The sequence below is a fragment of the Protopterus annectens genome, chromosome 7.part0 (genome assembly GCF_019279795.1).
Source record: "Protopterus annectens isolate FY-2018-M chromosome 7.part0, PAN1.0, whole genome shotgun sequence".
Lineage (NCBI taxonomy): Eukaryota > Metazoa > Chordata > Ceratodontiformes > Protopteridae > Protopterus > Protopterus annectens.
The window spans coordinates 1694726322-1694749755 of record NC_056739.1 but is presented as its reverse complement, the minus strand read 5'-3'; the positions used below and the strand labels follow the sequence as shown (position 1 = coordinate 1694749755).

The following is a 23434-nucleotide window of genomic DNA, read 5'->3' as shown; positions in this document are numbered from 1 at the left end:
ATTGGTGAACCATAATATTCAAACCATCAATTCCTAGATGGAAATTAGATATAGAAGCTAATTGTACTCTTACCGTAGCTGCCGCTGCTCCTTTGTTGAAGATTTCTGTCAAGAATTGTAAGATAGAAGACAATGTGGCTTGATAAGGGTCTATGTTGTGGGAAGAAGCCCAAATGGAAAATCTCTTCCACTTACTACGATACAATTTTCTGGTGGAAGGTTTGTGGGAAGCCAACAAAATCTGGCTAGTGTCATGGGAAAGATTATAGAGTCTGGCTATGCGGGGAATTGGAGCAGTCAAGCAGTTAGCTAAAGTGTCTGCAATGATGGGTGAAGATCCCCTGACGGATGTATCAAGTCCGGAACTGGGTCCAGGATCCATGGATCTTCCAGAATATGATGGTAAAGAAACGGGAACCAAATCTGCCGAGGCCAATGAGGGGCTATGAGGATGATTGTCCATCCCAGCGACTTTGCTTTCTGTAAGAATTTGGATATCAGGGGAATTGGTGGACACTCTTCTTGCTGAATTGAAGGGTAGAAGTAAGGCTGTTTTCCAAGAGAGGAATGTTAACTCTATTGTAGCAGCAGGCCCAAAGGGGGGGGGGTGACCTTCTCTAGTACAAAGTTAAGGTCCCAGACTGGAGTGGGAGCTCTCATCGGGGGTCTTAAATTGTTAGCTCTTCTCAGGAACTGTTTGACCAGATGGTGAGAGAAGAGAGGTGGCTCCAGTATTGTAATGAGCTGAGATGGCAGAGGCATGAATCTTAATTGAAGAGAAGGATAGGCCTTTGTGGAGCACTTCTACTAGATAATCTAGGATTTGAGTTAAGGTGGGCATGGTTGTGTCCTTTCCCTGAGACTGGCTCCAAGAACAGTATCTTTTTCACTTTTCTGAGTAGGATTTCCTAGTACTAGGCCTCCTGGCCTCAAGGATGACATCCATCACCTGTTTGCGGGGGGTCGCTGGTGATGTATTCAGGGGATGAGCCAGGCTGCTTGATTCAGGGTTTGCAGCTGAGGATGCAAAATCTGGCCCTCCTGCTGGGACAGCAGGGAAGGGGTCTGAGGCAGGTGCCAGGGTGGCACTATTGTAAGACTGTGTACAAGTGGGTACCAGTGCTGGCGTGGCCAGTCTAGGGCAATCAGGATTGTCCTTGGCTTATCCTGCTTGATCTTGAGCAGTACTTTCGAGAGGAGGGGCAGAGGGGGAAAGGCACAGATTGAGAGGTTTTCCCATGTAAAGGATAGGGCATCCACTTTCCATGCTTGGCTGTGGGGAGTTCTGGTGCAAAATTTGCTCAAGTGACGGTTCTGGGGGGAGGCAAAGAGGTCCATCTCTGGGTGCCCCCCACCTGTGGATCAGAAGCTTGAATAATTTGGGTTCCAGTTTCCACTTGTGTGGGTCCATTAAATTTCTGCTTGTCGTCTGCCAGTGAATTTAGTTTGCCTGTCAGGAATTGAGCTTGCAGGTGCACTTGATTTCTCAGAGCTGTGTTCCATAGAGGCATGGCTAACCTGCACAGTGAATAGGAATGCATTCCCCTCTGCTTGTTTATGTACCACATAACTGTGGTGTTGTCTGTCTTTATCAAAAGTTGTCCTAGAAGGATAAGGTATTTGAAGGCTGTCAGTGCATTCTGTATATCTAACATTTCTTTTAGATTCATATGCAGGTGGATTTGTCTTGGGCTCCATTTGCCTTGAATGCTTTTGCCTGCCATGTGAGCCCCCTACGCATAGTCTGATGAGTCTGTTATCAGGGTTTGGGCGGTGGGGGGGGGGGGGTTGAGTGAAAGGGAGTCCCTTATTGTGGTAGCAGGCCTCTGCCCGCCAAAGGAACTCTGTCCTTAGGCAAGGAATGATTGGAATAATTGTTTCCAGGTCCTGAGAATGTAGACACCAGAGACTTTTTAAGTACCACTGAAGTTTCCTCATATGCAGTCTTGCATATGGAATTAGGAGAATGCAAGAGGCCATGAACCTCAGAGCTTGCAGTATTTTTCTTGCAGATAGCTGGGTTTGGATGGCCAGTAGTTTGAAGTAGCTTGTCAAATAGACCTGTTTTTCTGGAGTGAAAAATGCCATATGGGAAGTTGCGTTATAGCTTACTCCTAGGAATTCAATTTTTTGGCTAGGTACCAGATTCGATTTCTTTTCGTTGATGGTATATCCCAAAGAAGTTAGAAGTCTCTTTACAAATGTCAGGTGCTGAAGTAGCAATTCCTGAGTGTCCGTCTAAATCAGGCAATCGTCCAAGTATGGGTAAATTTGAATATTTTTCTGCCTGCAGTATGCAATGGCTGGTGCCAGACATTTTGTGAATACCCTGGGCGCAGTAGATAAGCCAAAGGGAAGTGCAGAGAACTGATAGTGCATATAGAGCCTAGCCTGAAATGTAGATATTTCCTGCAAGATTCCCTTATGGTGCTGTGCAGATAAGCTTTCTTTAAATCTAGGGTGACCAGCCAGGAGTCCTTGGCTAGCATAGGATGAAGCTGTTGGAGAGTAAGCATTTTGAATTTTGGAACCACCATGCAGGTGTTGAGAATTGACAGATCCAGGATAGGGCGCCAAGAGTTTTCTTTTCAGGGCATCAGAAACAGTCTGGAGTAAAAACCCTGTCCCCCTTTGCTCTGTTGGAACAGGCTGAATAGCCTTGATACTGAGAAGAGAAAGTACTTGCTTTTGGGCCTCTGCCCATTGGTTTGGGGGGAGGTCTAGCAATCCGCTTGGGGTTGGCAGCGAGTGAAAGTAGAATCTGTATCCCTGGGATACAATGTTTAAGACCCATCTGGCCTGGGTAATGTAACTCCCAGTTTTTTGCATGCAGGTTGAATTTTCCTTCTAGGGGTGCGAGTGCTTGGGCAAGGCTGGGAAGGATGAAGGATAAGTCACTGTGAACTTTTTCCATAGGAGGGTGGCTTGCCATTCCCTGTTTGTGAGGTGGGAGCACTCCACTGTTTAGATATGTGCATACCCTGAGACTGTAGTCTTGGTGGTCTGCTGCCCCTGGGTTTGGACCGAGAAGGTCTGGGAGGGACTGGAAAGGACCAGTTTTTTGAAGGCCAATGCCTACTGAATATAGGTGGCTGTACCTGTAGGAAATCTTAACCAGTTTGCATAGATTTAGCCTTTTCCTCCATCTTTTTAAGAACTTCTTCTGCTTTAGTGCCAAACATTCTTGGTGTAATGCAGCATCTAGTAATTTTGCTTTAACACGTTCTGGCAAGATTTGTTCCTTTAGCCAAGCATGCCTTCTAAGAACAGACCCAGTGACAGCAGCCCTGTAAGATGCTTCTAAAGCATCAAAACCACACTGCAAAGTATGTTTTCCAACTTGGTTTGCAGAATGCATTAACTCTTGTAAATCTTTATGTTCTGCACAATCAGGAATCAACATCATTTTTTGTTTAATTAGTTCCATAATATGTTGATGGTACTTCAACATGTGAAACTGGCAATTTAAAGCCCTGATGGCAAGAGTAGCAGAGGTGTATATCTTCTTCCCCCATCTGTCTAAAGCCCTAGAATCCCTGTCCGAAGGGGTAGGGTTTTTGGCTGTACTAGCCTTAATGCCTTTAGGTCCCTGGGAAATGGTCTCTGGATGCGCAGTAGGATTCTTAAATAGAAATTTGTGATATTCAGGTACTCTGTACTACCTGTCAGGTTTTCTAGGAGCTGGCCCCAAAGTATCAGGGGTAAGACTGGATTTCATGAAGACATCATCTACAATTTCCAGAATAGGGGGGATAGCTAGGGGCCTGTGTAGAGGCAAGTTTAAAAATTCACTGAGTCTGTTTTTGGACTGTGGGTAGTCCTGGCACTCCCAGCAGAAATGCACTCTGTGGGTATGCAGGGTTTCACCGTAAGACAAATCTTCTGGTGGGGAGGCAGAGGGAATGGAATCCTCTGCATCAGAATCCTCATAGGTAGATAAGGCTATGTCCTGGTAATCTGAGGGGTCAGAGTCATCTGACTCATGATCTGAAGAATCAGAAGGAAAATCAATTCTTTGTCTTTTAGAGGGGGAAGGTTGGCTTCCCTAATTAAAGTAATGAGGTCTTCAGCCATTCTAAGCATTTGTTTCTGAGGCATGGGAGCTTCAGAATGCACTTTGGTCATCGGTTTCCTAGGTGTAGTGCGAGCTCTAGGCCTGAGAAATTGGGTAGTTTTAGTCTGAAACGAAGTAGTCGGTTTAATACGAACATCTGAAAGTCTGAAAACACACTCTGAAGCCTGCACAGCGGCTCCGGACCTATCCAAGGTAAAGACATCTGCAGGTTCCATAGTTGAAGAAGCATCTCGCAGGATACTGGAATCCGAATGGTTCTCAGTAGAGGCCTGCGAATCTGTAGAAGCCGGTATCAGGGGCTGCAAAAGCGCCTCACTGAGTAACGGCGTACTGGCGACTAGCTTAATGGAAGTGTCGTTGGCAGTTTTGGACCTATGCGGTCTGTCTCTGTCTTTATTCTTACGTTTTTTCGGAAGCTCGGTAGTCGGATGGCTTATTAAAGCCATTTAGGAACACTGAGAACAAGAGCGTAAGAATTTAGCGACAAAGATAGCCCGACGAATAGTTTGGGTGTTGAATAGGGCACAAAACCAACAGAGAGGGACGTCGTGGTCTGGGCCTAAACAGGTGACGCATTAAGAATGAAAATCTCTGTGAGGTATTTGCTTTCCACAGGCAAGACAGTTAACTTTTTCTGACATCGGTTAGAGCAAGAAAAAAGGATCCCCGATGGGGTACTTAGTTTTTAGAAGACTTCAGGTCTGAAACTCGAATAATGAAAATTTCAGGTAGCGATCGACTGGCACTTGCAAACTGCTTCTGCTTCGGGCTCTGCTCGGCAAGAAAAGCTGATGTAATGGTGTCAGCTGCATGTTTTATAGATGACGACCTGACATGATGGAAGGAGTGACAGCATCCGACGTAGAAATCCCAAGACTTCGGTATTCGGGCCGACTGAGGACTACCTGCAGGCAGATAACCCAAGTGTGATGACCGCAACAGCGAAACATGAAGAACATCTAAGGGTACATTAGACATTTGGGGTCATTTATCATGCATTTAGAAACACAGTTCTGTCCCTACCTGAAACTGTCGGATGTGGAAAGCAGTCTTCTCTGTCACATTAACATTTTCCTCTTCATCTTCCTCCTCCTCCTCGTTGTGTGCCAAATCTGAAAATTAACATATACCACTTAGTTTAGAAAGCTTGTTTTCTGTAATTATTTCTCTGCTGCATTTGGTTTTAAATGAGTAAAAACAATATATAACAATTATATATTCTTTCAGTTTTAACAGCAGAAATACATATACCAGTTGGGGTACCGTATCTGAGTAGTCAACAAGTGCTCACAATAATCACGTGCATTTTATTCAAGGTTGCTTCCTCTCACATTCCAAAGATCTACTGGCATATATACTCACATGTGTAAATACATATCTATTATACACATGTGTGTGTGTGTGTGTGTGTGTGTATATATATATATATATATATATATATATATATATATATATATCAACATATGTCTGTGTGTGTACACATATATATGATTACATTTAAGTTGGGTGAAGCACTTGTGCAATGCTAGTCAGGTGGTGTTATTGAGAGATGCAGCATTTGCGTGAATGCTGGTGTGGGCAAGTTGTGGTTGGTCGACAAATATGTGTTTGAGCAGGGTGTTTTTGTGTGACTGTGTGTTTTAGGGATTAGGTAAGGAGTTGCATTTAATGTGCATATGTCTGTGTGTTTTAGGGTTAGGTAAGGAGTAGATGTGGAAGGGTGTGTGTTTGTATGTGTATGTGTATCTGTGTGTGTGTGTGTGTGTGTGTGTGTGTGTGTGTGTGTGTGTGTGTGTGTGTGTGTGTGTGTGTGTGTGTGTGTGTGTGTGTCCAAGTTGTCTTTTGTAGTTGTAGTATTATGGAAAGAGTTTTTTTTAAAGTAAGACGCACATTAGGGTTAGGGGCAGGGTGCAGGTTTAGGGTTAAGCACAGATTACTACGGTATAATGGAGTGCTGACCAGAAAGTCTAACTGGGAAGAGCCCATTTTCAACGGAGCCAGGGGAGAAAATCTCCATCATAGTACATATAAATTAAGAGAATTTCAGACAGTTCTCACAAGAAAAACAAGTTACCTTTTCAGAAAAATAAACATAGTTACAAGATAGGTATATACAATATAGTATTTTCATCAATATTCTACAGAGTTCTGGTTGCTCTACATCGTGCAGGAAATAAATGAATGTATACTGGATACATTTTGAAACTTTTGGCATTAAGGAAACATGAATTCTTGTCTCAATTAAATAGGAACGGTCGGTTCATCATCAAGTCTTACAACTAAAATACTCACAAAGCCAATATTAGTGCAGTATATACAACAGTTTTACTTATCAAGAATTTAAAATCTGATAAATTAGCAGGTTCAAAGGGTAGTAAAGTGGGCCATTCTAAAACATTGTTAAGATCCCATGGAAGAGCCGCTTGTTTTCCTCGTGGCCAAATCTGCAAACCCCCATCAGAAACCAATTAACTAGTGATAAGGAAGAACTGGGATATAAAGCAGACGAGTAGAAATGGCCAAAAGAATAAAAAAGGCCTGTACTGTACAATTCACACAGACAGTGGATAACCAGTGGTGCTTCTGTTTTGTTTAGATTCTGGTTCTTCTTGCAGTGCTAACTAAAAAATCTGTTCCATTTGTGGGGGGTCTGCCCTGGATGTGATCAGTGCGCCTGCCATAGTGTTCTGCTCTGATGGAATGTAAGTACCCTGAGTGGATAAAATGTGCTGAGCTGCAAGCTCTGACACCAATATGGCTAGTCTGCATAGGGGGCAGGGGGCAGTCCTCCCTTTTATATAAAACACATATATGTAGCACGGTTTACCTTTACAAAGCCGAATCACAGTGGTGTGATTGCTCATATGAGCGAATTGTAACCACGAAAATGAAAACAGCAACAGTCTGAAATGTTCGAAAATCAACAAATCGAAAAGCAGATTCGCCGATTTTCGAAAATAAATGCCGTAAAAAAATGTAATGAAGTTTAAAGCGGGGGGGGTAAGCCCCCCACACCCCTCCTACTTTAATATTCTAACTCAGAGATCGGACTACAGTGGGGAAAGGGACCATATCCTTATCCTCACTATAGTGCAATCTGCCCCAAAATGCCGAATGTGCAATGAGCAAATGTCAATGTACATTCACTCATTGCACATTCGATTCTTTTTCCGTTCGGCGTTTGCAAACTTTGCAAACTGCCTTTTGGACAATTGCTGTTCTCCCTTGTGCAATACGCACACATGAAGGCAAACCATGTAGCACATCAATGTAGTGCTGTCTGCAATAGCCTGAAATGATCCTGGAGTCCATAAATCGTTTAAGGTCTTTAACCCATTAATCAGGGACTTAATTTATATTCTTGACATGATGGTCTCATAGTCCCAGTACTTCTGATTTCCTTGGATTCCACCCACCCACAGACAAAATCTGAAGCATCTGTGATTAAAATCTGGGATGGGGATGCAGGAGAAATTGGAAAACCTGGATACAGTACAGTACAAGTTGTTCTGCCCACCACAGGTGTTCTTTCCTAATGAAATAGAGTACTTGAATGTGAAAAGATAAAGGCTGCTTATGCTGATTTGAATCCACACTGATTTGAGAAAAGAAAAAAATATTTTTTTTCATGTAAAATCTGGCTAGAGGAACCATCATAATGGTGGATGCCATGTATCCCAAAATCTTGAGATACTCCCCCTTGCAGAAATCATAATTTTATGAGAAAACTGCAGTGATTACTGGTGGTGATAAAAGTGGTCTTTTCTGGAGGAATACAAGTCATCATAAGAGATGTGTCTATCACAAAACCTTGAACTATGATTCTGTGAGAAGGAAAAAGGGATGATGTCTCAAGATTGAGATGAAAAAAAGTTATGTACTCACCACAATGTTCAATCGGTGTTGTCCATTGTTATTCTTCCTCCAAGTATGGGGTTTGGATCCAACTCGGACACGTTCTATAGATTCTAGGACCTGACTCTTGAGCTCCTCCCTTACCCATAATGCCCCTGACTACTGCAATACCTCAGATTGAGTTTGCTGCTATTATATGTATTATTATCAAAAGATACTATAACAATCCAATGACAGAACAGCGATAGCTGAAAGATCAGAAGCTCAAACAGGAACTATTGCTCCTATCGACCAATCTGTTAGGTCTGTCCAAAAGATATTGACAGGGGGAAGGAGGGAGGGAAGTTGAGGAAGAATGAAAATGGACAACACAGATGGAACATTATGGTGAGTACATAACTTCTTTATCTGATGTTGTCATTTTCATTTGTTCCTCAACATATGGGACAGAGCTCCCAGCTACGGTAACCTTGGGTGGACTTCATGGAAGGATGCTCAGCAGAACCACAGAACCAAAGGCACGCCTGTTTCTGGAGATGATGCCCAATTTGTAATCAGCAACGAAAGTATGGGTATTAGACCATGTAGCAGCTGCACAAATATCAGTAGAAGCCCTAATCCAAAATGCAGCAGAGGTAGACATTGATCTGGTGGAATATGCCTTTGTATGCTTTGGAAAATGTTCACAGAGTGGTACTAGGCTATCGGCCCTAGGGCCTATGCAAGCCTAGCCATAACAATTCCCTGGATATTTCTTCTCACAATATTTACTTCTCTGGACCCCTGTCTAGCAGGGCGACTGACATGATCCCTGGGGTGAATCTCCCATCCAATCAAGGTTCCTTTTTAAGAGGGCCAATGAGGCGCTCTGCTTGACATGGATGGGCAGTCTATTCCAGAGTATGGGGAGTCTCTGGGTCAGGAACCTATCCCTACTGCATGTTTTGTTCATTGTGATGACAAGGTTTAGATCCCTGGAGCATGTGGCTCTGAGGGATTGGGATTTCTTTAAGTGCAGCATGTCCAACAGCTCAGGGTTTGACATGGCCTTGTATGTTAAGCAGAGATCACCTCGGAGTAGGCAATATGCCACAGAGTATAGCTGGAGTTTTTTTTAGACGGTCAGCATATGGCATCTGCTTTAGGCCTGTGATTCTTTTAGTGAGGTATTTCTGTGGCCGTTCCAGCTGTTGCAGATGTCTTGTGAGGTACATACCAAATGGGGCATTATACTCTATAATGGATTTAATGAGGGATGAGTACAGTGGAACAATGACCTTTTTTCTGGATGAAAAGCCCTTAGTGATGAGGTGTGCCACATAGGATTTCCTGACTGTTGTGGCAATGTGGTTATCGAAAGTGAGACCTCTGCCTACCTGTGTCCCTAAGTCTCTCCTCACACTTTCGATGTTTAGTGTCCTGCCACCTATGTGGTAATTCATGGGAACACATTTTTTTCCAAAAGGGATAACTATACATTTCTTGGCATTAAGCTTGAGCCCATGGCTCTGGCACCAGGCATCTGTTTCTGTAAGGCCCTTTTGTAGAATATCCACATCATTTGGGGATTCAATAATGGCTCCCAGTTTGCAGTCATCTGCGAACTTTGTTAGCCAGAGTCCCTTAGTGTTGGCCTGTACTTCAGAGAAGCAGATGCCAAACAAAAGTGGCCCCAGGACTGAACCCTGAGGTACTCCACTTGTCACTTGTCTGGAACTGGATTTGGAGTCGACTACTTTTACAGTCTGGGTTCTGTCGGTAAGCCAGTTGGCAACCCATCGAGTGACGTAGGGATTTATGCCCAGCTTAGTAAGTTTATCTAGGATTCCAGAGTGGGGGATTGTGTCGAAGGCCTTGGCAAAGTCCAGATAGGCTGTGTGGACTACCTTACCCTCATCCACAGCTCTGGAGACTGATTCGAAGAAGTCAATCAGATTCAGGAGACAAGATCGGCCCTTCACAAACCCAAACTGGGTGGGGTCCAGTGTTTGAAGGTTGCCAATGTCTTTGTTTATAAGTTCCATGATAATGTGCTCCATGCCCTTGCAGATCAGGCTTGTCAGACTGATGGGATGGTAGTTCCCGGGATCCAATGCAGATTCTCCCTTGTGGAGCGGGATAGCTGTAGCTGTGCACCACTCAGTGGGCACAAAGCCTGAGGTGAGGCTATGATTAAACATGACACTTAGGTGAGGTGCCAGTTAATTTTGTAGTTCATGTAGTACAGAGCCTAGGATGTCATCTGGTCCCGTGGATGCTGTACTCTTAGCTGTGTGGTCGTGATTACCGGAATTTGACAATCTTTTGGAATTGAGATGGGTCCTTCAGGGGGTGAGAGGGGGGTGAAGTTGGCACTAAATCGATCTGCCAGGATATTGGCAATATCCTTGGGATTAGTATATTTAATGCCATTCTGTTGTAGCTCAGAGCAGATCTGAGCATTGCCATCTAGAGTCTTGACATAACTATAGAATGTCTTGTGGTTGTCTTTGGAATCTTTGGCAATTTTATTTTCATAACTAGCTTTTGAGGATTTTATGAGGGATCTCAGCTTCTTACTGAGGCCGATGAGGGAGTTTTTTGCATCCTGGGATTTTCCTCTTTTCTGCAACAGTTTCTTCCTTCTGTTGCATAGTTTGTTTATAAGCAGGGGACCACCAGATTGGCATCCTTTTTTTGGAGAAGAGCATCTTGGTAGTATTTTGGGATGGCACGATTCATGCACGAGTGGATGTGTTCAGACAGTGCCTTAGTGTAGGATTCTGCAATCGAACTTCCAGATCCCGTCTGGGTGGGTGTCGTGAAGTTCGTCACTTCTGACTTCAGTAGCATGAATTTGGCTTTGGAGAAGTTTTTTAAGGAGGTTTCCTTACTGGGGGGTGGGGGTGGGATGTGGATGTCAAGGGTGATTTGCTTATGGTCAGACCTGACCAGTGAGGGGGTGACCACTGGTGTGGAGCATCTATCTCCCATGTTGGTAATGACCAGGTCTAGGATATTGGAGCCCCTGGTGGGACTATGGATTAGTTGATCCAGGGCATTGGAATTTATGAATTGCAAGAACCGTTGGGAAAAGGAGTTGGTACCTGAGTAGTTTTCCCAGTTAATGGCAGGGTAGTTGAAATCACCGAGTATTAGAGTGTCTGGTTGTATCTTAATATTTTCCAGTATGTTTAGAAAGGTGTAGTGAGAATCTTGGGGCATGGTGGGGTATCTGTAGCAAGCTAAAATTTGGATTGCAGTCTTACCTAGTGTTAGTTGCACCTGGAGAATTTCAGATGCACTATGTTGGGCAACTAGCCCGGAAGTGTGAATATCCTTGGTGAATATGGACACTCCTCCACCTTTAGTGTTTCAGTCTTGGTTTTGTGGCCGAAAAGTGTGGTAAGAATTGTAGCCTGGTATTGCAGGGGTGCTCTCTGGAGCCTTGAACCAGGTCTCAGTTACTGCACAGATATTGATGTTCTCCATTTTTAGGAGTGCCTCGAGAGAGTGCATTTTGAGGTTTAGACTTCTAGCATTGAGTAGCATTACCTTCAGATTTTGCACGCTTGTATCCGTTACGGTGGTGGTTTTATCCTTTGACCTTGCCTAAAAAAGGCACTATAGGGGTGGCAAGAGCTTTAGCCAGCAACCTGAATCCCAGGGGTGACAGGTGCAGACCATCTCTGGCAAAGCATCGTGGTTTGTTGATCATGTCTTCCCAGGCAGACAAATACTGGATCCCCTTTGAATGACACCAGAAGCTTAGCCAATTGTTGAAGTCAATCATTTTGTCCTTATACTGTGGTATCATTCTGGGCGAAGGCAGGATGCTACTCAGGGCTAGGGTCATACCTGCCTGGGTCACATGATTCAAGAGCTCTTCCATGTCTCTTTTCATGTAGTCCAGTCTCAAGTCATTCACTCCAGCATGGACAATGACAAAGTCATATTTGTACTTGTTGTGGAGTGACTTGAGTGCATGCGTTATGTGGCGGATCATGGCACCCGACAGGCAGCTGACTGTAATTTTCTCCTTGTTCAGTCTGGTGAGTGGGACAACAGTGTGCCTGAATACAGAGTCACCTATGACTGAAGTGTTGGGTACATTGTCTTGCCTTAGGGGTTGATGTTGGGTGCCACACTGGTGTTGTGAGCTATGTGTCACTTTGGTTGTGACTGGTGTTTGTTTGCGTTTCAGCTTCGGTGGTCCTTGTTGTTTGGACAGGTTAATGTTAAGGGCCTCCGCATATGTGGGTTTAGTGTTGCTATGTGTGGGTGTTGATGGTGTGGGTTTTGAAGGGCTATGAGTTGCTTGAGGTGTAATGCAGGTGTTAACCTTCTCCTCTTGACTGTCTAGCACAATCTTGGCCGGAGAGAGTTTTGCTTCCAGTTTGGCTATGTAAGTGCATCTCTCGCAGGTTGTAGTGTTGGGTGGTAGGAGGAGAGGATTGTCTGTGTACATGAGGCAGTTGCCGCATTGCCCCAGTATGCCCAGATTCACCAGGTGGACAGGAGAAATCACCGGAAGCTGACCCTTGGACATGCCTGTTTAGGTGCTTTTTTTGTAAAGTTTAAGAGCTGTTTTCCCTTACCTTTGCAAGGTACTTTGCAATTATAGGCTGTTTAGTGCCTATGATTAATTTCTCCTTATTGACAAGGAGAGCTGAGTGCTTGTATCAGTTTCAGGCTTCCTAGTGCTTTCCAGCAGGTTCTAGAGCAAGTGCTAGTCACAGGGGTTCAGATTTTAGTGCTACTACTGAGAAACCAGGGAAAATTTGAAGAGTACACTTTCTGGCACCTGGAATAGTTTAACTGTAGCCACGCAGTGCTGCACGATGCGAAAAATGTGCAAACACACGCATTTTTAAGCCAGAAAGTTGAAAGGGATAGAAAACAGCCCAAAAAGACTAATAAAATTACAACTTCAGAGCTGGAAACTACTCGTCTAGCGTTAAGATAGGCAGTACAATGTTCACCAGTCCCACTGGTAAGCAGTAGGACTTTCCTGTACCACAGCAAGGTCTGGATAGCTCCGAACACAGAAAATAAAGTCCTGAGACAAGCAAAGCCTGGGATATGGACTGGCTAGGAAAGGTGGGAAACGAGAAAACAACATAGTATTTTTTTGTTTGTTGTTGAAACAGGCTAAACAAGACAGTTTTTTTTTTGTTGAAACAGGCTAAACAATGCATTAATACAGTAAATAAACACAGAAAAGGCTAACACATGAGTGTGTAGTCCTAAACAGTAAATGCTATTAAAACTCTACAGAATAAGTAGCTAGTCTACATATACAGAAAAGTCTATATATACAGAAAAGCAGCTAAAACACACAAACAATTCAGATGCAGTGCAACCTAGAGCACTTGAGTTGTAGCAATATTAAGGCAATTACAGTTATAATAACTGCTCTAAAATGTATGCCTTTCATGTAATAAACATAGGAAATACAATCTGTTATCCATTAAGCCAAGTTAACTTTTGAAACCAGTTTTCCCATCCTGCTTTTACCAAAGGAAACAACTGATCAGTTATTCTAAATTCCTTTGTTCTGTGAAGGTAAAAATCAAAGTTGTCTATGTACTTCCAAAAGATGAAGGGTGCAACTCTCCTTTGTTTTCAAAATTGGGGAACAACACTGGCAAATTAATCACTTGATTGAGGTTACCCTCAGAGGCAACTTTTGGTAACAATGAAGGGTTTGTGTGTAAAGTAATTCTTTGTCTTTGTGGAAAAGCAAATAAGGTGGCATGGAAGATACAGCTTAGAGTTTAGATACTAGTCTGCTGAAGTTACAGCTATCAGAAATACAATCTTCCATGAAAGAAATTTGAAATCTACTTTAGCTGATGGCTCAAAGGGAGAGTATACTGCAGATTGCAAAAACATAGTGAGGTCCCATGATGGGTAGGGCCTTTTACAGGAGGTCTGAGTAAAAAGGTATTCTTTAGGAAGGCCTTGCATAATTTGGATGACAGTAAAGAAGGATTCTCTCTGATGTGATAGTTGGAGATGGCTGCTAACTGAACTTTAAGAGTGGAAAAACTTGCCCCTCTTGAAAAATAGTGGCAAGGAAATCAAGAATAGAAGGAAGTGGAGCGGTAAAACGATCCAACTTTTTTCTGTTGAGCCCAAAGGGAAAACCTTTTTCATTTACTTCTATAAACATTTCTAGTCAAGGTTTATGAGAGATCAGTGTTTTTTTGGACTGGGGATGAAAGCCTGGAATATCTAGCCATCATTGCAAGTGGAGAAACCATGTGGTCAACCAGAGGTCTTCAATGTTCGGGTGAATCTGCTCTGACAGGTGAGATAGGAAATCTGGACCTGGGTCCAACATCTAAGGAGGATGAACTAGGTGAGACCAAAGGAAAGGAAGCCATACCTGTCAAGATCAAAAAGGAGCAATGAGGATTATTGTGCTCTTCAACTGAAGTGCTTTCGGAAGAAACTTTGGGATAAGCATAGAGGAGACCGGAGGGCCAAACATGAACTAGAGCATCTTTTGGTGACTGTCCCTGAGGTGAGATAACGGCAAAGACCCTGCTGCATTTGTTGAGGGAAAATGCAAATGGGTCACAGCAAGGTTGACCCCCCATCTGTGGAAGATCATGTCTGCCATAGACTGACTTGAGAGACCATTCATGAGGCATGAGGATGGTCCTGCTGAGTCTGTCTGCTAGAATGTTGGATTTCCCTGGTATGTGTGTTGCTACAAGAAAGCGGCAGGATGAGATCACCCATTGCCACACCCCCATTGGTTCTCAAAGTGGGATGGACTTGCCCCCCCCCATTTGTTGATGTACCAGACTATTAAAAAGTTGTCTGTCTGAACTGCAACATTCCCTAGAGGAAAAAAGCTCTAAAATGCCTGCAACACTAGAAGCACCACTCTCATCTCTAGGACACTGATATGAAAACTGGTCTCTTGTGGGGACCACGTACATTGAATGGTCCCATCCCATGTAATGCCCCCCTACCCCAATTGGGAGGCATTCATAGTCAATGTGGTGTTCAGGGGAGGAAGGATAAAAGGATGCCCTCAACTTATCTCGTCAGATTGAATCCACCAAATAAAAGACTTTATATGCAAGCATGAACAGTTTTACTGGATGTTTTAAAGAGTGTTGATGAAAGGACCACTGCACTACTAGGGTCCACTGTATAATTCTCATGTGGAGGTGTGCAGTAGGAATTAAAGTAACTGCAGCAGCCATCGACCCTGGAGCTCTTGAGGACCAGTTCTGTTGGAGCAGAAGGAAGAGAGAATTTGTCTGACATGAATCTTCAGTGCAAGAACTCAATTTAAAGGCAAAAGATCTAAACAACTGACAGTGTCTAACCGAGCCCCTATGAACTCCAAGACTTGGACTGGTTGAAGTTGAGATTTGTCCATAGTGACAGTGATTCTTAGCCAGTGACATAGCTTGAGCAAATAATCTCTGGCCTGTACTAGCAGACGCCTGGTTTGTGTGGTGAGGAGCCAGCCAGTCGTCCAATTAAGGAAACATTCTGAATCCAAGCAGTCTGATGTGAGTTGCTACCACTGCCATGCATTTGGTGAACACCTTGGGGGCTGTGGTGAGATCGAAGGGTAGGGTTCTGAACTGATAATAACTGTTTCCCAGCCAGAAGAGTAGATATCTTTGAGAGTACCTATTCATTTTGATGTGACAGTACACATCTTGAAGATCGATTGAACACACCCAGTACTTCTGCCGGAAAGGCATAATGGACTGTACCGTGACCATCTGGAATTTGGCATTCTTTACATAGCGATTTAGATAATTGAGATCCAATATAGGTCTCAGGTCTCCTGTTTTCTTTGCCACTAAAAAAAACCTTGAGTAAATCCAGGATTCTCTCTGGTCTAGGGGGATCTCTGGGATGGCTCTTTTTGTTTAGCAGCTTTTGGATTATAGCTGTGAACTCCATCTGATTAGGTGGAACATTAGGGAGGAAGTTTTCTTTTCTTTAGGAGTGGTTGGGAAAAGGAAATGAAGTATCCTCTGGATATTATCCTGTGCACCCAAGAATCTTTTGTGATGGCTATCCAGGTGTCTAGGTCCAAGGATAAGCTCACCCGACTACCTCCAGAGAGGGACAGCCAGGTAACTTTTTAGGAGCACCGAAAGGACCCATCCAAGAAGTAATCTGGAGATCCTTCATTCTGCAGACTCCCTATGCCAAATGGGCAACGTCTACCATTGTAGCCATTTCCCCCTGCCTCTGGGGGGAAATCTCCATTCCTGCAAAGGACCTCGAGACTTCCAGAACTACATCTTTTTCTCACTGCGTTAATTCCTACAGAAAGGTCTCTGCAGGGTAGAAAAGCAGATTCCAATGGCAGACAAGGTCTTTCCATCCTGTTCTCTGAGGGAGAGCGTCTATTTTACTGTGGGCCCAAAAAGGAAGATCCATCAAATGGAGCATTGATGAATGACACCTTGAAAGGTTCTGCAAAATTACACAATCACAGCCAGCATTTCTCCTTATGGCTATGTTTGAACTGGCTGCCCATGGGGTACCTTCACCTGTATGCGAGATTAATCTCATGGATGCATTTGTAATGGATTGTAGGGTAGCCAGTGGTGAGGAAAAAGACTTCTGTTCTTTTGCGGACAAGGACCCTGGGGCAGAATTAGAGAGTTCCTTTATGAAGACCCGCTGTAATCTAGTGAAACATGTCAGGTAGTTCACCAAATGCAGGGCAAAATGTTGCTGATGCATACACTCGCTTCCCAAACCTGCCCAACACCCTAGACTCTCTGTTATAGGGGGTGGACAGAGGACGTCTGCTCAGCTAGCTCCTTTTTGGTGGCTTCCGCAACAAACATGGCATCTACAGGAACCCCTTTAGTCCAGTACTATCAGCGGGGATGTCCAAAGTTTTATCAGGGTGTTTGGGAATTGGTTCCAGGGAGTCCAGTTCCTTCCATGCCCTACAAGAGACTAGGTCTATAAGCTCATCTGCAGGCGGTTAACCCAAGATGTAGAGGGTCCAGACCACAAGGGTTCCAAAAATACAAACTCCTCATGGAAAGGGATTTGGAAAGAATAAACACCTTTCTGGTTAAGGATTTCTAAAATGTCACTGAAAGAGACATCCTCAGGTGGAAATCTGGGGGACCCCTCACCTTCATTGAAATCAGTGTCTTCTGTAAGAGATTCCTGCGGGGAATCTTGAGTGCCTCCTTTTGCATGACGTCTTCCGAGGGACCTCCTCAGTGGGATACTCTGGTGAGGTATTGGAAGAAGTGGGGAGCTCCCAGGTGGCAACTGGATGAAAGCTCATTCCGACCAGCTGTCCCTGAGAGGCAGGATGGACAGACTCGGGCACAGGATTCATATGGAGAACAAGGAATAGATCCAATGGTGAGAGAGCTGAGGCTACTCTTAGATGAGAGCTAACCCTTTCCACCACCTCAAAGGCAGAAAGACCAGGAGAGATCAAGGAAAGACTGCTCAGAGCGGAGGCTCTCGAAGCAGGTAATTCCGAGCCCTCCCCAGCTCTCTGCTCCAAAGGAGGAGTCAGAGCAGAACTGTCAAGCACCAAAGTGTCTAGGAGAAGCGATGGCTTCAAAAGCTTCAGAGTCGAGTTCTGCCCCTCAGATCAGACATTGATTATTTGGCTCTGAGACCGATCAGGCTCAGAGAAGGTAGGGGTCGATCAGATCAGGGAAGTCGTCGAAGTGGAAGAAAGAAGAAACTTTGAATCCGACGGCTCAACTCTAGGGTTCCTTGGATCTGATAACTCAAACAGGAGGCTGGATCGAAGAAGGAGTGATAAGTTGAAAAGAAGGCTTTAGCCTCTCGGATCTGCTGGAAGCCAGCAAGACCCCCATCTGGATCTGTGTCCTGGGGAACTTTCTCATCATCCTATCCACCTCCACATCAGAAAGACTTTGGGATTTATACCATTTTTGAAGAACAGGAATAATAGTCCTAGAACAAAAAAAAATAATTATTCACAGCTTTAAAGACACAACATAATTATTTACAACTTCTGAGAAACAGAAGATAATTCTTTAAAATATTGAAAACATTTTTCTGTTACCATACCAATATGAAGCTTTGAGCCATTTCTCAGTGCTCATCTATGTTTCAGAGCAAAACAGAACAGAAAGGAATGGCTCTGCAGTGCATTAAGTGATATGGGGGAAGGACATAAGTAGTGGTGAAGTTTTTGTGCTGAGCTCTCCCCAAAAGCTTACCAACATTAATTCTGCGATAACAGAAGGGGTCTCCTCATACCAAGTATGATTTTTTTTTTACTTTTGATATAATACCAACCAAGTACATATATATTCCAAACACATAAGCATTACCAACTTGAAGATAATGTAGCACCTACTGTAATGGAAACAAACTATAATACAACATTATTTATTTACTGACATTTGATTACTGCAAAAGTCTGACTGTGGAGAAGCCCATTTTCAGCTGAGGCCCAGGGAGAAAAGCTGCAAATTATTACAAACCATTTTAAAGAACAATAATTTTACAATCTTCAAAAATAAAACAAAAACATCTGCAGTTTAAATAATAACAAATTAGACATAATATAAAAAACACTGGTTACAAATCGATACAAGGTATATGACAATCATTTAACATTTAGAGAAATTTTAGACAGTTTTTAGAGAAATTAAAGGTAAGTTAGTCTAATACAAATAGGAAGTGCAATATGAAATGAGGGAAAGTGGACTTCTGATATATTTATAGATAGCAGTAAGGAAGTAAGTAAAAAAGGGAGAGTATGGAGGTATAAAGAATGAAAAGGTGTATTTTCATATTTAAGCATACAGTTTACCCTGGTTTTGAGCAAGAACTGAGTCAGATTTTAGTTAGGAAGTCTTTCAGAGTGGTTTTTGAAAGATGGAAGGGAGGGTATAGACCTGATGAATACAGGTAAGGAGTTTTAGGCCTTGATAACCTCATGTTAGTCCAGACAATGCCCAGCAGATTTGCTAGGTTTGTAGTCAGAAAGGAGTTTTCGGTCACTGGATCACAATGACTGACTGGGAACACAGTTGTGTAGAATGTTTTTTAGTGCTGGACTAACAGATGAATGCTAGATAATTGTATAGTTGGTAGGACGTTGTGTATATGTTAGTGGACATGGCAGTTCTAACCAATTTCGGCTTTTCAGTGCTATAAAGTGTTGGGTTCTGAAAGGGGCATGTGCCACAAATTTAGCAACTTTGTTATAGCATTGTTCAAGTTTTAATTTTTGTGAAGCGTGAAGGTTAGTAAGGATGGGAACGCCATAAAGAAGAGTGGGGAGGAGAATAGTGTAGTTTTAGTTGAGCCAGTGAGTAAATTTTTGGCTTTTTTAAGCATCCCTAGTTTTTGAAGAGTTTTTCTTACGCACTTTTGTATATGCAGGTCAAATATACGATTATCATGCACCATCACCCCTAACAGTTTGCTATAAAAAAATGACTTTGGTGGTTGTATTATCAATTGAGAAGGACTTAAAATTTTGTTTTTCCATGACAGAGGGATTGGCGTGTGTGTGTGTGGGCCTCAGTCGGCCTGAATACCAGAGGCTTAGTATTTCTGCATCGGCTGCTGTCGCTCCAGGACTGACTTTAGGTCATCAGTGGTATAAAATCAGGCAGCCAACGCCATTACAACAGTTTTTCTTGCCCCAACTGTCAGGAGCCCCCAAATATGGAGCTAGGCTATGGTGGAAGAACATCACCAGTAGAAAGAAAATACCAAAAATTCCCTGTAAGGAGCGAGGGGGCGGGGGGAGAGACAAGGGGGTGGAAGGTGGGAAACCAGGACTGCAACAGTGAATACACTCGAACATCTACATGTATGGTAAGTGTACACAACTGTACTATGTTCTTCGTGTTTCACTGTTGAAGTCATCACACTTGGGTTGATTCCCAAAGCTGAAGAAAAGGGCGGAGGCAGTCAAGAAGACTGGGGGCTGGCCAGGATGCCCTGCAAGACTGCAGTTGCAAAGCCTGCCCTGGACTTGGAAAAGATAGGCAGGTGGTAATGCTTGGTGAAGGTATGAACAGAAGTCCATGCTGCAGCCTCCGGGATGTCCCTTGTAGGGACACCTCTGAGAAAAGCTGCAGAGGTGAAGGTTGCCCTTGTGGAATGCATCCTGACCCCCCCCCCCCTTAGGGGGTGGTTTCCTGTGGTATTTGTAGCACAAATGGATGCAGTGTGCTATCCATTTGGAGATTGTTTGTTTGGATATGGCCTTGCCCTCTGCCCCTGCTGCAAAGCTGACTAGCAATTGTTCAGTTTTCCTAATAGATTTAGTTCTATCCAGGTAAAATCTGAGCTGTCTGTGCACATCTAAAGAATGCAGAATTCTTTCCCCCTTGTTTTGTGGGTTAGGGAAAAAGGTGGGCAAATGAAATGATTGGTTGAGAACCACACTGGACACCACTTTAGGCATGAAAGTTGGGTTAGTCCTGAGGGAGACCCTGTCAGCATGGAAAATGATGAGTTCTACAGCCATGACTGCTTGTAGCTCTGAAACTCTTCTAGCTGAAGTGATGGCCAGAAGCAAGGCTGTTTTCCAAGAGAGAAATTTTAATAAAGCTGCAGGTTCGGGGGTGGGGGGTGGTGGGGTTTGATGCGAGTTTTTCCAACATAAAGTTAAGGTCCCAAGCTAAGGTAGGAGCTCTTCTGGGTGGCTTTAAATTGTTAGCCCCTCTTAGGAACTGTTTGATGAGAGGGTGAGAGAAGAGAGGTGGCTCTGTGCTGTAATAAGCAGAGATGGCAGAGGCATGAATTTTAATAGAAGAGAAGGATAGGCCCCTGTGTAGTAGATCTGCTAGGTAAAGGGAGGGCTGTGCCGTTTCAGCTCCTTTAGCCTGGATTCAGGTGCAACACCTTTTCCACTTGTAAGCATAGGATTTTCTAGGGCTGGGGTGTCTGGTCTCACGTACAACATCCAGGACTTGTTTGCTTAAGCTGGCAGCTGGAGGAGAGATCAGGGAATAAGCCAGGCTGCCAGGTTCAGTGGATGCATGAATTCTCCATTCTTCTGGGTCAGGAGTGCTGGGATCTGATGTAAGTGCCATGATGGCAAGGGTGACAGGCTGAGCAGCAGTGGGTACCAGTGTTGGCATGGCCAGTCTGGGGCAATCCAGATTGCCCTTGGTTTCTCCTCCCTTATTGTGAGCAGTATCCTTGAAATTAGTGGCAGAGGGAGAAATGCATAGATCGAGAGTTTTACCCACTGGGAGGATAGAACATCCACATTACAGGCCTTGCTGTTTGCTTCCCTGGTGCAGAACTTGCTGAGCTGGTGGTTGTTCTGGGAAGCAATGAGGTCCACCCTCGGGGTGCCCCATTTCTGGGTTACAAGTTTGAAGGTTCTGTGGTCTTAGCTGCCACTCGTGTGGGTCTAGCAGGTTTCTGCTTAAGTTATATACCACATCACTGTGGTGTTGTCTGTTTTGATCAGTAAAGGCTCCAGGGAGGGTACGGGTCTGAAAGCTGTCAGAGCATGCTGAACAGCTAGCACCTCTTTTTGACTTATGTGCAGATGTATTTGATTTGGGCTCCAATGGCCCTGAATGCACCTGCCGTCCAGGTGTGCACCCCAAGCATATTCTGATGCATCTGTGGTGATGGTCTGGGTGGCGCGGGGTTGTGAGAAGTGAAGACCCTTGTTGTAGTTGCATGCTGCTGCCCAGCAAAGAAAATCTTTCCTTAGACAGGGTATGATAGTTTCCAGGTACTGAGAGTGTTGATACCAAAGGCTTTTTAGGTATCACTTTAGTTTCCTCATATGCAGTCTGGCATATGGAATGAGTAGAATGCAGGAGGCCATGAACACTAGAGCTTGCAGGATTTTCCTTGCAGATAACTGGGTTCTGGTGGCTAGTTGAGAGAAGTACCCTGTCATGCAGGCTTGTTTTTCCTGAGTAAGGAATGCCATCTGGGATGCTGTGTCCAGGCTTGCTCTCAGAAATAAAATGTTTTGAGTGGGGACTAGTTTGGATTTCTTTTCATTTATAGTATACCCCAGGGAGGTCAGTAGGTCCTTTACAAAGGTCAGGTGCTGTAACAGCTTTTCCTGACTGTTTGCCTGAATCTTGCAGTCGTCTAATTAGGGGTAAATTTGAATATTTCTTTGTCTGCAAAAACAATGGCTGGAGCCAGGCATTTAGTGAAAACTCTGGGAGCAGTGGATAAGCCAAGGGGATGCACAGAGAACTGAAAGTGCATTGATACTGAAAAACACAGACTTTTCCTGGAAGATTCCCTGATAGGGGTGTGTAGGTAGGCCTGTTTTAGGTCTAGGGTGGCTAACCAAGCATCCTTGGAAAGCATAGGAAGAAGCTGCTGGAGGGTGAGCATTTTGAATTTTCGAATCACCAGGAAGATGTTTAGAATTGATAGATCGAGGATTGGGTGCCAGGTGCCCTCTTTTCTGGGTACCAGGAAAAGCCTGGAATAGAAACCTTGGCCTATTTGGTCTGCAGGAACCGGCTGTATTGCCCTCATGGAGAGCAGGGAATGGACTTGCTTTTTGGCCTCTGCCCACTGGTTTGGAGGAAGATCTGGGAACCCTTTTGGGGTTGGCAGAATATGGAAGTAAAATTTGTATCCCTGGGACACTATGTTGAGGACCCATTGGTCATTGGTAATAGAGGCCCAGTTGTTGCTAGGGGCACAAGCAGGTGGGCAGAGGTAAGGGGTGGAGGAGTAAAGTCATTGTGAGTTCTTTCCATAAGAGGGTGGCTTAGCACTCCCTGTTTTTGAAGTGGAGGAACTTCACTGCTTAGATCTCTGCATTCCCTGGGATTACTGTCTGGGTGGGTCTGTTTCCCCTAGGTCTTGTCTGAGCTTGCCTGGAGGGGGCCGGAAAGGACCACTGCTTGGAAGGGCAATGCCTACTGAATCTCGGAGGCTGGACTTGTAAGAAGTCTTTAACTGTCTGTATAGATTTTGCTTTTTCTTCCATCTTTTTAAGACCTCTTCTGCCTTGGTGCCAAACAAATTATCTTTGTTCAATGGTGCGTCCAATAGTTTTGATTTGACATGGTCTGGCAAGGTCTGTTCCTTAAGCCAAGCATGCCTTCTAAATACAGAACAGTGACTGCTGCCCTGCAACGCTTTTAGGGTGTCAAAGCCACATTGCAAGGTGTGTTTAGTAACTTGGCTTGCAGAATGCATAAGCTCCTGTAATTCTTTATTTTCTGCACAAGCAGGAAAGGTAGACATTTTTTGTTTGAGGAGTTCCATGGTATGTTGCTGGTATTTCAGCATGTGGAACTGACAATTTAGTGCTCAAATGGCAAGAGTTGCAGAGGTGTATACTTTTTTACCCCACCTGTCTGTATAGCTCGGGAATCCCTGTCCGAGGGGGTGGGATTTTTAGCTGTGGTTGCTTTTATTCCTTTAGGTCCTTGGGAGATGACCTATGGGTCAACAGTAGGATTTTTGAAAAGGAATTTGTTGGAGTCAGGGAGTCTGCAATACCGGTCAGGTTTCCTGGGAGCAGGAGGAAGGGTGTCAGGAGTCAAATTGGATTCC

At 44.1% G+C, this 23434-nt stretch overlaps 1 protein-coding gene across 2 annotated transcripts in view; it reads right to left on the bottom strand.

The window, feature by feature from the left end:
- Window positions 1-23434, bottom strand: part of FANCI (FA complementation group I) — a 2406750-nt gene that overhangs the window by 814153 nt on the left and 1569163 nt on the right. For both annotated transcript variants that reach the window (XM_044078210.1, XM_044078208.1), the window contains exon 26: window positions 5099-5187. In XM_044078210.1, coding sequence (XP_043934145.1) covers window positions 5099-5187 — 89 coding nt within the window. The remainder of the gene's footprint in view (window positions 1-5098; window positions 5188-23434) is intronic.